The sequence below is a fragment of the Mustelus asterias genome, chromosome 5 (genome assembly GCF_964213995.1).
Source record: "Mustelus asterias chromosome 5, sMusAst1.hap1.1, whole genome shotgun sequence".
NCBI classification, from domain to species: domain Eukaryota; kingdom Metazoa; phylum Chordata; class Chondrichthyes; order Carcharhiniformes; family Triakidae; genus Mustelus; species Mustelus asterias.
Window position 1 is genome coordinate 87,310,528 of NC_135805.1, and position 15,666 is coordinate 87,326,193.

At 41.9% G+C, this 15,666-nt stretch overlaps 1 protein-coding gene across 1 annotated transcript in view; it reads right to left on the bottom strand.

Moving 5' to 3' along the window:
* Nucleotides 1–15,666, bottom strand: part of LOC144493675 (exostosin-1-like) — a 542,752-nt gene that overhangs the window by 82,597 nt on the left and 444,489 nt on the right. The window contains exon 8 of the mRNA XM_078212975.1: nt 12,176–12,271. Coding sequence (XP_078069101.1) covers nt 12,176–12,271 — 96 coding nt within the window. The remainder of the gene's footprint in view (nt 1–12,175; nt 12,272–15,666) is intronic.

Below are 15,666 nucleotides of genomic sequence, written 5' to 3' on the forward strand. Positions count from 1 at the left end.
AGTTTATAAGTTTTCACAATACGGTGTTACAAAAACAACCATCCAAGATGCATTATCGGTCAAACTTTGATTCTGGAACTGAAAATCTTTGAAATGAAGCTTTTATTAGAATCTACAAACCTTCTTGGGACTATACATAGTGCGGTTTCTTTCATATTGCTCAGCATTTGCGAAAAGATCCCTCCAAACGTTTATTTAGCAATGATCTGCTTAATTTTGTTCTTTGTTCCTGAATCATTTCAAAATGGTTGCTAGTTTTTATCGTTTCCATTTCCTTCCTCATTTAAAACCAAATGCAAGGCATCTCTTCTCACATCCTCCATTGAAGAAAACAATCTTGATCCTCTTACTTTGGTGGATCTATTTTTTTTTAAATGTTGCTCTTCTGTGAAACCTATTCCTATGATTTATTTTACATGCTGCCCAAAATGAAATGCAAAGTTCTTGCAGGACACAATAATGTATTGCACAAAGTCAGTATTGCGTACTTTTCTCAAACTCTTTGTGCCTGAAAATGCCATCTCACATTGTATTTGCATTAAATTAAGAGTGATTTCAGTCATTAACATGACTATATAGTCTCCTGGTATTCCCTTTCAGGTCATGGGGGGGGATTTAAAATGTACTCTTCCCCCCCCCCCCCCCCCCCCCCCCCCGCCCCCCCCCTTATTCCCTTTAATCTCCAAAGGCAATTTAATTTTAATTTCCTAATCTTTCCTAAGAGTTTCCCTTTCTTTCCTAATTTGCATGCAATCAATCTCCATCTGTTTTTAACACGCAATTTAATTCTTTACAGGCTACTTATGTTGCTGAGAAATCTCCTGATTGCTGGAGTTAGAATGAGATATACCCATGGTAGATGATTACCAATTACCACATTTTTACTGGGAATAATTTTATAAAATCAGGTCTCCATTAACATTGTTTTAGCCCCAGAAATAATTCACTCTAATGGTAGCTTTATTTGCAGCAGTGCCTTGTGTTGCTAATATCTAGTTCATAATTCATATGTTTTAGAAAATAACTTCTAAATTTAGAAAGTTAAAGACTTAAATGGAAAGCAATGGAAAATCTTGACTGAGAAACTGGTGATAATACTGAACTGAATGAAAGTTAACAAGAAGGAAATTAATTACATTTAATTGTTACCCCATGTTTATCTTGCAAGGTTAGAGTTGAAGTGTAAATACCGGACAATTGATAACCCATTTCTGGACCTCTTGATAGAACAAGGGTATCTATCATTACTTCCATAAAATAAGCTAAAAGCTAGAAATTGAGATGAAGGGCAGTAAAACTCCGTCAGAGATCAAAATTATTGGTATGTTTTCCCAGAATCAAGGAAAGCTTTGGAATGAAAAAATGGTTAATTTGCCTTTCTACCTGGAAACAGGCCATGTGCGACATGTTGCCAAAGAGGAAATCAGTGTGCAGCTTTGGTTAGGAAGTTACTTTGTTTAACTTATTTGTGTGTGTTTACTGACAAAAGTAGGCAGCACATTATGGGAACAGAGAGAGGCAGTTGCAGCTTTGTTTTGGTGAAGACTGCTTCTCACCGGGTTGAGAGACCCAATAGGCAATGACAGTCAGTTAGGCCTACATTTCAAGCAGATAAGATACTAACTTCATTACTTGCTTCATGGAATGTGAATGGGGCTCTATCTCAGTTTGGATTTCATGAGGGAGAAGCAGCTTAACAATTGGTGTTAGCTTGCAGATAGCGGAAAATATCTACAGTGGTCCTCACAGAGCATTGTAGCAGAAAGCAGGCAGCAGATTTAGCTTGGAAAGCTGTGGGGAAGCAGTTGGATCTGCAGAAAACCTGAACAAGGAGTTGAGTCATCCAAAGTCATGACGTCAATAAAGGAAATAGTGGGGGGTTGTGTAGCCAAAAAGGTAATGGAAGGATCCCAACAGAATCTTACCTTGGAGGAATGGCTGGAATATTAATGAGAATGAAATTAAATTCTGGAGGTCTGTGTCTAATTGTGTGCTTGAGGTCGAGATGGGATACTTTGGGATTTGCTTATTCTCCCAAAGTAAGCTGTTGGAGATCGTAGTTTTTAAAAACCATTATACTTTATTTACAGCTACGACATACACATTGGAACTCTGCAAGAGTTTGGAACTTCTGCTCCCTTCAGATCTCTGTTACTCAATCATGTGGTGTTACATCATCATTCTATCAGCATCATAAGATGCTGATGTTAACCCCTTACTTTATATCTCACCCCTCAAGTCTTTATCTCTATAATATTTAAGAACATAAGAACATAAGAAATAGGAGCAGGAGTAGGCCATCTAGCCCCTCGAGCCTGCCCCGCCATTCAACAAGATCATGGCTGATCTGATTAGTTCCCCTTCCCCATAACCCTTAATTCCCTTATTGATCAGAAATCTATCTACCTGTGACTTAAACATATTTAACAAGGTAGCCTCCACTGCTTCAATGGGCAGAGAATTCCAGAGATTCACCACCCTCTGAGAGAAGAAGTTCCTCCTCAACTCTGTCCTAAACTGACTCCCCCGTATTTTGAGGCTGTGTCCTCTAGTTCTTGTTTCCTTTTTAAGTGGAAAGAATCTCTCTGCCTCTACCCTGTCCAGCCCCTTCATTATCTTATATGTCTCTATAAGATCTCCCCTCAGCCTTCTAAACTCCAACGAGTACAGGCCCAATCTACTCAATCTCTCCTCATAAGCTAACCCCCTCATCTCCAGTATCAACCTAGTGAACCTTCTCTGTACTCCCTCCAAGGCCAATACATCCTTCCGCAAATAAGGGGACCAAAATTGCACACAGTACGCCAGTTGCGGCCTCACCAGTACCTTGTACAATTGCAGCAAGACCTCCCTGCTTTTATACTCCATCCCCTTCGCGATAAAGGCCAACATTCCATTTGCCTTCTTGATTACCTGCTGCATCTGCAAACTGAGTTTTTGCGATTCATGCACAAGGACCCCCAGGTCCCTCTGCACAGTAGCATGTTGTAATTTTTCACCGTTTAAATAATAGTCCATTTTACTATTATTCCTTCCAAAGTGGATAACCTCACACTTGTCAACGTTATACTCCATCTGCCAGATCCTCGCCCACTCACTTAGCCTATCCAAATCTCTCTGCAGACTTTCCGCATCCTCCACGCAATTCGCTTTCCCACTCATCTTTGTATCATCCGCAAACTTTGTTACCCTACACTCGGTCCCCTCCTCCAGATCGTCTATGTATATGGTAAACAGTTGAGGCCCCAGCACCGATCCCTGCGGCACGCCACTAGTCACCAACTGCCAACCAGAAAAGCACCCATTTATTCCAACTCTCTGCTTCATGTTAGGTAGCCAATCCTCAATCCACACTAACACTTTACCCCCAACTCCGTGTACCTTAATCTTCTGCAGCAACCTTTTGTGAGGCACCTTATCGAAAGCCTTCTGGAAATCCAAAAACACCACATCCACCGGTTCCCCTCTGTCAACCGCACTCGTTACATCTTCATAAAAATCCAGTATATTCGTCAAACACGACTTTTCCTTCATGAATCCATGCTGTGTCTGCTTGATCGAACCATTTTTTTCAGGTGTCCTGCTATTTCTTCTTTAATGATGGATTCCAACAATTTCCCAACTCCGGACGTTAAGCTAACCGGCCTGTAGTTACCCGCCTTTGGTCTACCTCCTTTTTAAAACTGTGGCGTCACATTAGCTGTTTTCCAATCAGCCGGCACTTCCCCAGAGTCCAGCGAACTTTGATAAATTACAATCAACAAATCCGCTATTACTTCTGCCATTTCTTTCAGTACCCTGGGATGCATTCCATCCGGGCCTGGGGACTTGTCTACCTTTAGTCCCATTAGCCTACCAAGCACTACCTCTTTAGTAATAGTAATCGTTTTAAGGACCTCACCCTCTACAGTCCCACAACCATTAATTTTCGGTAAGCTATTTGTGTCCTCTACCGTGAAGACCGACACAAAAAACTTGTTTAAGGCCTCGGCCATTTCCTCATTTCCCTTTATTAAATCCCTCTTCTCATCTTCTAAGGGTCCAACATTTACTTCAGCTACTCTTTTCCTTTTTATATATTTGTAAAAACTTTTACTATCAGTTTTTATATTTTGTACCAGTTTAGTTTCATAATCTATCTTTCCTTTCTTTATCGCTTTCTTAGTAGTTCTTTGTTGTTTTTTAAAGCTTTCCCAATCTTCTAATTCCCCACTAGTTTTGGCCACTCTGTATGCATCGGTTTTTAATTTAATACTCTCCTTTATTTCCTTAGTTATCCACGGCTGGTTATCCCTTTTCTTACATTCCTTCTTTATCACTGGAATATATTTTTGCTGAGTACTGAGAAAAATCTCCTTAAAAATCCGCCACTGTTGCTCAGCTGTCCTACCAACTAGTCTGCGCTCCCAGTCTACATTAGCCAATTCTGCCCTCATCCTATTGTACTCCCCTCTGTTCAAGCAGAGGACACTGGTTTGGGACCCTACTTTCTCACCCTCCATTTGTATTAGAAATTCAACCATATTGTGATCACTCATCCCAAGAGGATCCCTCACAAGAAGATCATTAATTTTACCTGTCTGATTACACAGGACGAGATCCAAGATAGCTTGCTCCCTCGTAGGTTCTGTAACATACTGTTCGAGGAAACTATCCCGACAGCATTCTAAGAACTCTTTCTCAAGTCCACCGCGTCCGATTTGAGTCAACCAATCAATATGCAGGTTAAAATCCCCCATGATTATTGCTGTTCCGTTTTTGCACGCATCCATTATTTGCTTGTTTATAGCCCGACCCACCTCAAAGTTATTATTTGGGGGCCTATAGACCACGCCCACCAGTGACTTTCTCCCCATACTATCCCTTATCTCCACCCACAACGATTCCACATTCTGCTCCTTAGAGCCGATATCGTCTCTCACTACCGCCCTGATGTTATCTTTAATTAACAGAGCTACCCCACCTCCTTTTCCTTCCTGTCTATCCTTCCGAAATGTCTGATACCCCTGGATATTCAGTTCCCGGTCCTGGTCACCCTGCAACCACGTTTCTGTCATGGCCACTAGATCATGCCCATTTGTACTGATTTGTGTCATCAACTCATTCACTTTGTTTCGAATGCTACGTGCATTCAGGTAAAGTGTCTTTATGTTAGTCTTTATATGGACCCGATTTGTTAGTGCATTCTTTTGATTGCACGCTCTGTCCCTACCTGTCGCAAACTGGTTATCCTTCCCCAGACCGTCTCCTTGCACTGCGTTGACCACCTCCCTTCTTGTGTTTGTCACCTTTTTTACTCTGCCTGAGCACTTGACTCCTTTAACTAGATGAATGTCCTCATCATTAACCTGCACTCGTACCCTCTCCTTTACCTTTGATTTTGTAATTCCCCATACCCCTGAACCCTCCCCCCCACTATTTAGTTTAAAGCCCTATTTACAGCCCTGGTTATACGATTCACCAAGACTCTGGTCCCAGCACGATTCAGATGAAGACCATCCCATCTGAACTGGTCCCATCTTTCCCAATACTGGTGTCAATGTCCCATAAATTCAAACCCATTCCTCCCACACCAATCTTTGAGCCATGCATTTACCTCCTTAATCTTATTGACCCTGCGCCAATTCGCTTGTGGCTCAGGTAGTAATCCAGAGATTACCACCTTGTTGGTTCTGCTTTTTAATTTGGCTCCTAGATTTTCATACTCCCTCTGCAGAACCTCTGTCCCTGTTCTGCCTATATCGTTGGCGCCTACGTGGATCACTACAGCTGGATTGTTACCCTCTGACTCCAAGTTCCTCTGCAGCCCAGATGAGATATCCTGGACCCGAGCACCAGGCAGGCAACACAACCTTCGGGATTCTCGATCCTGGTCACAAAGAACAATGTCAATGCCCCGAACTATACTATCTCAAATTACCACTACATTTCTTTTTTCTTCCTCCACCTGAACGGCTCCATGTACCACGGTGCCGTGGGCAGTTTGCTCGTCCTCCTTGCAGTCCCCATTCCCGTCCACACTGGGAGTAAGAATTTCAAACCTGCTGTACAGATTCAGGGGCTGAGGCTCTTGTAACTCCACCTTCTGGATCCCAATTCCTGCCTCACTCGCAGCTACACCCTCTTGTCCCTGGCCCCCGGCTGAATTTGTTAGTCTAAGGGGTGTGACTGCCTCCTGAAACAGTGTCCAGGTAACTCTCCGCCTCCCTGATATGTCGCAGTGTCTGAAGCTCAGACTCCAGCTCATCAACCCTGAGCCGGAGTTCCTCAAGCAACCAACACTTGCTGCAGACATGCTCACTGGGAACCACAGTGGGGTCCACCAGCTCCCACATCATGCAGAAAAAACACATCATATGACCCTCCATCACAATTAACTCATTTAAGTTATTATAAAATAAGAAAAAATCCTACCTCCCTCGCCCGTTTCCGCCTCAGCCCAATGAGCCAAAGCCCTTTAGCTCTCACTCTGCTCCCTGCTCACTCCACTGCCCGCTAATGAAGCTGCCCGCTGGATAGTGTGGCCTGCCTTTTAAACTTTACGCGCTAAAAAACCCTTCTCAGCTCACCCCATGGCCCACTTCCGCTTTACTTTTAAAGTAACTTTCCTAACAAAAAACAAACCCCGCGAAAAAATAAAAATTAGACAGTCGCCTACCTTCACTCTCCCGCCACAAATCGATCCTCCTCTCAGCTTGTTCCGACAAACAATGAGAGAGATTTGCCAGGTGAGTGATTTTATATATTTTTTAAAAAACCCTTCCCAGCTCACCCCACATAACAATATCTTTAAGAGAGAAAGGTCTGAGCGAACCTTTCCAGAGTCTGCAGCTTCCCTGGATTCACTTCCTTTCCCTTCAGTTGCTTCAAGTCCCCAATTTCCCCCAGAATGAGAAAAGAAATGGAAAGGGGGAAACATTGATATTTACATCGATATTTACATCCTCCTACATCTGCCACAAGGTCTTAGACTTCACCAGTTTAGTCTCTGAGGTGCCTTGACTAATCTTCCTGATCTTTTTCTGAGGTCAAGGATAGTTTGTACTTTCCCTTCTGCTTGTGTATTTTTTTCCCTGGGTGGTTGTAGAGCTTTAGTCTGTCTTCTTCTTTCTCTTCAGGATCTGAGTAGTATGGCCAAATTTATTTTGGCTTTCTTTCCAAAAATATTAAGGCTTCTGCTTATAGTTCCCTGATCTGTCTCAATCCTATATGATCGCAGTTGTGGAGTTAATTTGATTATTGTGCCTCCTCTCTGTTGGTCTCAAACCTATTCTCTCTCACCAGGCTTCAGCACTGATAACTCACATGCCTTGTGCCTGTAGTTAAAGTTAGGAGCCTGCTTGTTACTTTGTTCTTCCTCACGTTGTTTTACCCTCTCATGGTTATATTGGTTTAAGTTTCTGTAAGAAGTCTCACAACACCAGGTTAAAGTCCAACAGGTTTATTTGGTAACACAAGCTTTCGGAATGTCGCTCTTTCTTCAGGTGAGTGAGGAGTTGTGTTCACAAACAGGGCATATATAGACACAAACTCAATTTACAAGATAATGGATGGAATGCGAGTCTTTACAGGTAATCAAGTCTTAAAGGTACAGACAATGTGAGTGGAGAGAGGGTTAAGCACAGGTTAAAGAGGTGTGAATTGTCTCCAGCCAGGACAGTTAGTGAGATTTTGCAAGCACAGGCAAGTCATGGGGGTTACAGATACAGATAGTGTGACATGAACCCAAGATCCCGGTTGAGGCCATCCTCATGTGTGCGGAACTTGGCTATCAGTTTCTGCTCAGCGACTCTGTGTTGTCGTGTGTCGTGAAGGCCGCCTTGGAGAACGGTTACCCGAAGATCAGAGACTGAATGCCTGTGATTGTTGAAGTGTTCCCCGACTGGAAGAGAACAGTCCTGCCTGGTGATTGTCGAGCGGTGTTCATTCATCCGTTATCGTAGCGTCTGCATGGTCTCCCCAATGTACCATGTCTCGGGACATCCATTCCTGCAGCGTATCAGGTAGACAACATTGGCCGAGTCGCAAGAGTATGTACCGTGTACCTGGTGGATGGTGTTCTCACATGAGATGATGGCATCCGTGTCGATGATCCGGCATGTCTTGTAGAGGTTGCTGTGGCAGGGTTGTGTAGTGTCAGGATCGCAACAGACACCTCCAGACACTGAAAGACACCCTCATAAGAACAGGATATGGCGCTCGACTCATCGATCGACAGTTCCGACGCGTCACAGCGAAAAACTGCACCAAACTCCTCAGAAGACAAACACGGGACACGACGGACAGAGTACCCTTCGTCATCCAGTACTTCCCCGGAGCGGAGAAGCTACGACATCTTCTCCGGAGCCTTCAACATGTCATCAATGAAGACGAACATCTCGCCAAGGCCATCTCCACACCCCCACTTCTTGCCTTCAAACAACTGCACAACCTCAAACAGACCACTGTCCTCAGCAAACTATCCAGTCTTCAGGAGAACAGTGACTATGCCACCACACAGCCCTGCCACAGCAACCGCTGCAAGACGTGCCGGATCATCAACATGGATGCCATCATCTCACATGAGAAGACCATCCACCAGGTATACAGTACATACTCATGCGATTTGGCCAACGCTGCCTACCTGATACGCTGCAGGAAAGGATGTCCCGAGGCATGGTACGTTGGGGAGACCATGCATCCGCTACGACAACGGATGAATGAACGCCACTCGACAATCACCAAGCAGAAGTGTTCCCGTCCAGTCGGGAAACACTTCAGCAGTCACAGGCATTCAGTCTCTGATCTTCGGGTAAGCGTTCTCCAAGGCGGCCTTCACGACACACGACAATGCAGAATTGCTGAGCAGAAACTGATAGCCAAGTTCCGCACATATGAGGACGGCCTCAACCGGGATCTTGGGTTCATGTCATACTATCTGTAACCCCCACGACTTACCTGTGCTTAACCCTCTCTCCATCACATTGTCTGTACCTTTAAGACTTGATTGCCTGTAAAGACTCGCATTCCAACCATTATCTTGTAAATTGAGTTTGTGTCTGCATATGCCCTGTTTGTGATCACAACTCCTCACTCACCTGAAGAAGGAGCCTGAGACTCCGAAAGCTTGTGCTGCCAAATAAACCTGTTGGACTTTAACCTGGTGTTGTGAGACTTCTTACTGTGCGTACCCCAGTCCAAAGCTGGCATCGCCACATCATAAGTTTCTGTGTCAGAACTGGGAGTTGTGTTCTTAATCTCCTTCCCATCAATAATACAGATGGGGAGAACACATTTTGTAGAGATTCAGAAATTTAAAAGGACTAAATTAAGGTCTTCGTTCTTTTGATTTTGTACGGTAAGGAAGCTTGGAATGGGGGTGGGGGGAGTAAAAAGTAGAACTGAGTGTTGTAGCTTACGTCCTTGTAAGTGGTAGTGTTTAGTGGTACTTAACTTGTTTCATTCTTTTTGTTATACAGTAAAGTTTATTTTTGTTTGAGAATGTGAACTCTTGTGACACAGTTCTGTTGCTGAATTGCGAGGTGTCCGGATTTCTTTAAATATTCACGATCCTGAACAGGAGCATAACAACATTCAGTGCATACGTCCTCCATCCATATTTTAAAACATTTCTTCAATATGCTTTTCATCAACAGGCTAGTTTCCATTTGTGGTGATTCCTTAATTTAAAATCTCTGAGTGGGGCTGTATGTTAGAGACACACAGACATCCATTGTGATCCAGTGTTGCTTGGGGTGTAAATGGAGAAACAGATGCTACATAGTGCACCATGATACCACCTACCCCAAGCTCTAGTTGGGCATTATGACAGATGAAAATGGGCAGACCTGTTACAATCCCAAATGATGTTACTACTGTACAGGAAGATCCCAGAATGGAATCCTGGTTCAGAAGACTGCAACACTTTCCTTTTTCAAGAAAACTTTGAGGAACAGAGTCACAGGGTTGCTGATTAACTTTTAACAGCAAGAAAAAATTATTAAACACGAAAAGTGTAATTATAATACAATACTCCTTTACTCCCCCCCTTAGCTTCACAAATGTATACAGTTTTCAAAGCTAAAACCCCACTCTGAAACCAAACGGCCAATGCTACTCAACTAATCTTTCATGGATTTCTCAAATTCCTTCCACATGAGTGACTCCACTCTCAAAAGGTCACGCTTTAGAATCTTATTTCAAGCAATGCTTTCTATCAGCCGTTTTCATTCAGAATCCAGCTCCAGATTTTCCAAATATCTTTTCAAACCAAGCTTCCACATCACTGTTTTGATAAGAAAAAAGAGCACCAGGTTTTCCAACTCTCCTTTCAGAATTCTTTTGTCTTGAACTACAACATGCATCCAAAATGCTACACAAAGTCAGGTACTCAGTCCCCAACAAAATACTGTTGCTTCAAAAACTGGAAATAAGGACACTAAAACTTATGATTGCGAAACGTGGCTCGTCTGTGGCCAACCAGCTCTTCTCTTCCCGAACAATACCATGAACAATACCCTATTCCAAAGACATTTCCTCTTTAATCCTTTTTATTTCAATATTCCTGGAGCTTTTTTTCCATTCCTTGGTTTCTAGAACTAACTGTCCTTTAGTTTCTCTGGAGCATGCTTTTGTGCACCATATTATTCCATGGTATGGCTTTCCTTCTGCTAACATAGCTGAGAGCTGTTCACTCACTTGCTTCTAAGCCCCAACTGCTATGAATTCAGCTAAAGCTACACTCAAAAACCTTCTGCCCCTAAAGGTGCCCCGGTTGCTAAGCAACAACTTTTTACTTCTCCCAGCTTGTTTATTTTACACCTATAACCCTCTCTAAGCATAACAAAAGCACAGTTTGAACTGACTGAAAGCCCCACACATACAAACACCTTTGTCTAGCATGAATCCAACTAAATGTTTACTCCTCTTACACAGAATGTACTAAATTAAACCCATTTAAATCCATATCTTCTTAGAATCTTAGAAACCCTACAGCACAGAAAGAGGCCATTCGGCCCATCGAGTCTGCACCGACCACAATCCCACCCAGGCCCTACCCCACATCCCTACATATTTACCCACTAATCCCTCTAACCTACGCATCCCAGGACACTAAGGGCAATTTTTTTTTAGCATGGCCAATCAACCTAACCCGCACACTTTTGGACTGTGGGAGGAAACCGGAGCACCCGGAGGAAACCCACGCAGACACGAGGAGAATGTGCAAACTCCACACAGACAGTGACCCAAGCCGGGAATCGAACCCAGGTCCCTGGAGCTGTGAAGCAGCAGTGCTAACCACTATGCTACCGTGCCGTATTTAACAATACAAACATAGATCCCTTAAAACTATTTCTGTTTTCCTGACAGATTTCTCACACATCTCACAAGGTCACAAAAAATGCAGAAAAATAATAAACAGACACGTGAATGACAGAAAGATTTTACAGCTGGGATTTTCCATTTTATTTTGGTTTCAGATACAGTCCCAACGGAGTAGCACATTTGCTCCCTACAGCGGATTAATGATATCTAAACACTAAAAAAAGGAAAATCTGTTTCCAAAGGTCAGAGGTGGAAGGGCACTGTTATAGACCAACACCCACAAAAATGTGTCCCATTGTTAAAGCATAATCACTGTGTCTCAAATGTTCCAGCACCACGATAACATAGTTGTGTCGTGAATTGATTCAGATGCTACATTTAAAAGGAATCTTGTATTACCTGGATAGATTTGTTTTCTTGAGGGCTTCGTCCATTTCCAAACAATTGAAACTGAACATATACAACACTTTCATTTATTTGTGCAAATAGCTCTGTGTTAGGCTGCTCGCATTTACCCAGCTGTTGTTCAGGTCTTTGCTTAGCATGAATTCTACTCAAATTGATTCTGACAGTTGACCATTAAGATTCAGCTCTTCTTTCGTGTAGACCGTCAAGTTTTCCACAACAGCTCTATTAACTTAAAGCTGATCTGTGCTGGAAGAAATCACACTTACTGCAAAACCTATTTCAGTTATTAGCATAGCGACTAGGAGACTGCGTAGCCTTGGTCGTACAATAATAAACATTTACTGGTAGCTTTCTCTGGGTATAACAGGAACATTACATTGCCCAGCCATTTAAGAACAATTAAGATGCATTACAAAAGAAAATATTCTTACTCAACATTGTGAGGATGTTAAAACCGACTCACCTTACTTTCTCCTTCAATTACAGTTATAGGCACTGGGGTGGAGGGCCATTTGTTCTTGGGTGGTAATGATCTATCACAATTCCATAACACTATAATCTAAAAAAAAAATCAGGTGATGCATTAACATTATTTTCAAATTAGAAACATCTTTCATTCGCAAACATCTTCATGACCTGAAGAGCTTACAGAGAAAAGCTTAGGGATTTTTAAAATATATATTTTTCAACCATTAGCATCATTAATACTTTCTTCCACAAACATACAATCAGGTCAATTAATCTTACATGCTAATATAAACTAACTGTTTTCAAAATTATAGGTACCATAAGAGATTAAAGAAAAAAGATTAAACACTTAATATTAACATTCATTTAAAAAAAAATCTTAGAACAAAATAAACAAAGCTCGATTGTTCTGAATTTTCAGTTCATCAGATTGTTCAGTTGGTAAATTAATTGGGACTGAACCACGCACATCAGAAAGGTTCCACTTCATCCCCAGCTATGTTCTGCTTGTTGATCTCAGTCATTGATTCCAGTCAAGATGTTGTAACTAGTCTCTCTACCTCTGGGCCAGGGAGGAGAATAAAACACCATTATCCAGGCCGCCCATTTCTGACTGGAATCCACTCCCTCTGTGTGGACATTGGATGCAGCTGGGTTAGTCTGAAATTTCCTCCTATGATTGATACCTTGCCAATGTTTATTGCCTATTCTAAGTTAACTCAAGAAACATGGGCACTTGAGTGAGGTACTGAAAACCAAACACCCGTCACAAACTTCACTTTCACATGAATCAGTATCATACATGCCAACTTAGAAATGCTGCAAAAGCTAGCTTTAAAAAAACAGCCAATTCAAAACAGCCCTGAAAATGTATAAATAAGTATTTACACAGAAAGTACAGGAAGACATAGGCTTGTAATCTCAACTCTAACATTCCTTTATCCATGTTGCAGACATATTCATAGTAGATGGAAGCCTGAAAAGGCATAGAGATGCAAAATACATGAGTGATGGGAACTTCTTCTAAGTTCTCCGAATTGGCTGTCATATCTTTAATAGAAGATCAGTGGAAACTTTGAATGCACCAAAGTTGCTGCAACTAATTGAGAGAATGGAGAGGAAATTGTGGGTAAAGAATTATATTCTTTGGTGTTTGGGTGGATACCAACCAGAAGGTTTTCACTTTTAATATTTTATTTGGTGCATTTTCCAGCATTTTTGATTCTGCATTGATTGCAGTCAGGGTGACATAACTGGCCTCAGAACCTCTACAGCTCTTTGAAAGAGTTATCCCACTCACTATTTCTTTCCACTTAGACCTGCAAACGTTCCCTCGCAAAGGCGCCCTTTGCTTTATTGAGGCGAAGTTACTTGTCAAGCATCATATTCTTCCAAACATTTTAAATCGACTTTTCCTTCTGAAAATATATTCAGTATGTGAGGGTGGGGAATAACTGTTAAAGAGGGAGATACAGTAGGGATTAGATCGGCTACTTGTTTTGCATACCATCCCACTTTTACTGTCTAACTTTATAGTAATATAGATGACTCAACCAATTTGTGTGCCCCTCATGTGCACACATGCATGTGTTACACTTCAAAGATAAAATCATCCCAGAACTGTTTTAATAAAGGAAAAATAAACAACTCTGAGGTAAAAAATATCCATTTTTCTCCTCATCATTTTCAACCACATGGACACTTTTATTAAGCCTTTTCTTGCAGCAGAGCCCACTTGATGTTATAGATACGTAAGGGAACAGTTGCACAGGGATTCCTATAAATCAGCATGTAAGTTCGTGCTGGATTCTGACAGAAAGTTTATTTATTAGTGTTCATAAGTAGGCTTATATTAACACTACAATGAAGTTACTGTGAAAATTCACTAGTTGTCACACTCCGCTGCCTGTTCGGGTACACTGAGGGAGAATTTAGCATGGCCAATCCATCTAAACAGCATGTCTTTTGGACTGTGGGAGGAAACCAGAGCACCTGGAGCAAACCCACGCAGACACGGGGAGAACGTGCAGACCCAAGCTGGGGATCGAACCCAAGTCCCTAGTGTTGTGAAGCAGGAGTGCCACCATGCCACTCCATTCCATTCAGAGCCACTCGCTGACACCACCATAAAAGATGAGTTTATCAAATTATCAGAAATAATTTGAAATACTGTGCTACCAAGGAGTTAAGAGTCAATAATAAAAATTAGGTAAAAATGTTTTTGCTATGTTGATGGGGGGATTTCACATTTCCGGTTACCCATATATTTATAATTTATGTAATTTAAGATGTGGAGATGCCAGTGTTGGACTGGGGTAAGCACAGTAAGAAGTCTCACAACACCAGGTTAAAGTCCAACAGGTTTATTTGGTATCACGATCTTTCAGAGTGCTGCTCCTTCATCAGGTGAGTGTTCAAATAAACCTGTTGGACTTTAACCTGGTGTTGTGAGACTTCTTACTATGTAATTCAAGAGTCAGATTGATACTGTAATTTCTGCAATCCTGCAGGTATGGTCTTCCTACTATTTACATTGGATACACCCATTCATAATATTTATAAAGATAAATATGTACAGACTCACATTTACATATATTAATTTATCTCCAACTAAATACCACTTTTGCCCATTTTTCTCTCCTTGTAAGTGCTGCCTGATTACTCTAAAAATATTGGAAATAAATAATCCTTCACAAAATCTACCGTTCTTTTATTTCCTGACACACTGTTTGGTGCTTTATTGATGTACAAATATATCTTTTATGGGATGTTAATGTTTTTGGTCATGAAAGGCAGCATTTGTTGCCCATCCCTAATTGTCCTTGAACTCAGTTGTTTGCTTGGCCATTTAAGAGGGCAGTTAGGAACCAATCACATTGTTGTGTATCTGGAGTCACACATGGGCCAGATCAGGAAAGGGTGGCAGATTTCCTTGCCAATGGGACATTAGTGACCAGATGCATTTTTACAACAATTGATGATGGTTTCATAGTCACAATTACTGAGACAAGCTTCCATATCCAGATTTTGTTCATTCACTGAATTTAAACTTTGCCAGCTGACATGGTGAGATTTGAACCTGTATCCCCAGAGCACTCGCCTGAATTACCTCGCCACCGTCTCTCCCAGAGAGTGCTTTATCACGGAGTGTTATAATGTAAATTTTTCATATGGAGGAGAATTGCATTGCTGGAAGCCAGATTCTTCTTCAAAATGAGGAAGAAGAAATGACAATATGTTGCCCAATGTGTGTTTTTAGACACCTCCGATTGGACAATGCAGATTACAGTTTTAAGTTTAAAGTTTATTTATTAGTGTCACATGTAGGCTTACATGCAATGAAGTCACTGTGAAACTCTCCTAGTCGCCACACTCTGGTGCCTGTTTGGGTACACTGAGGGAGAATTTAGCATGGTTAATGCACCTAACCAGCACGTCTTTCAGACTGTGGGAGGAAACCGGAGACCTGGAGGAAACCCACGCAGA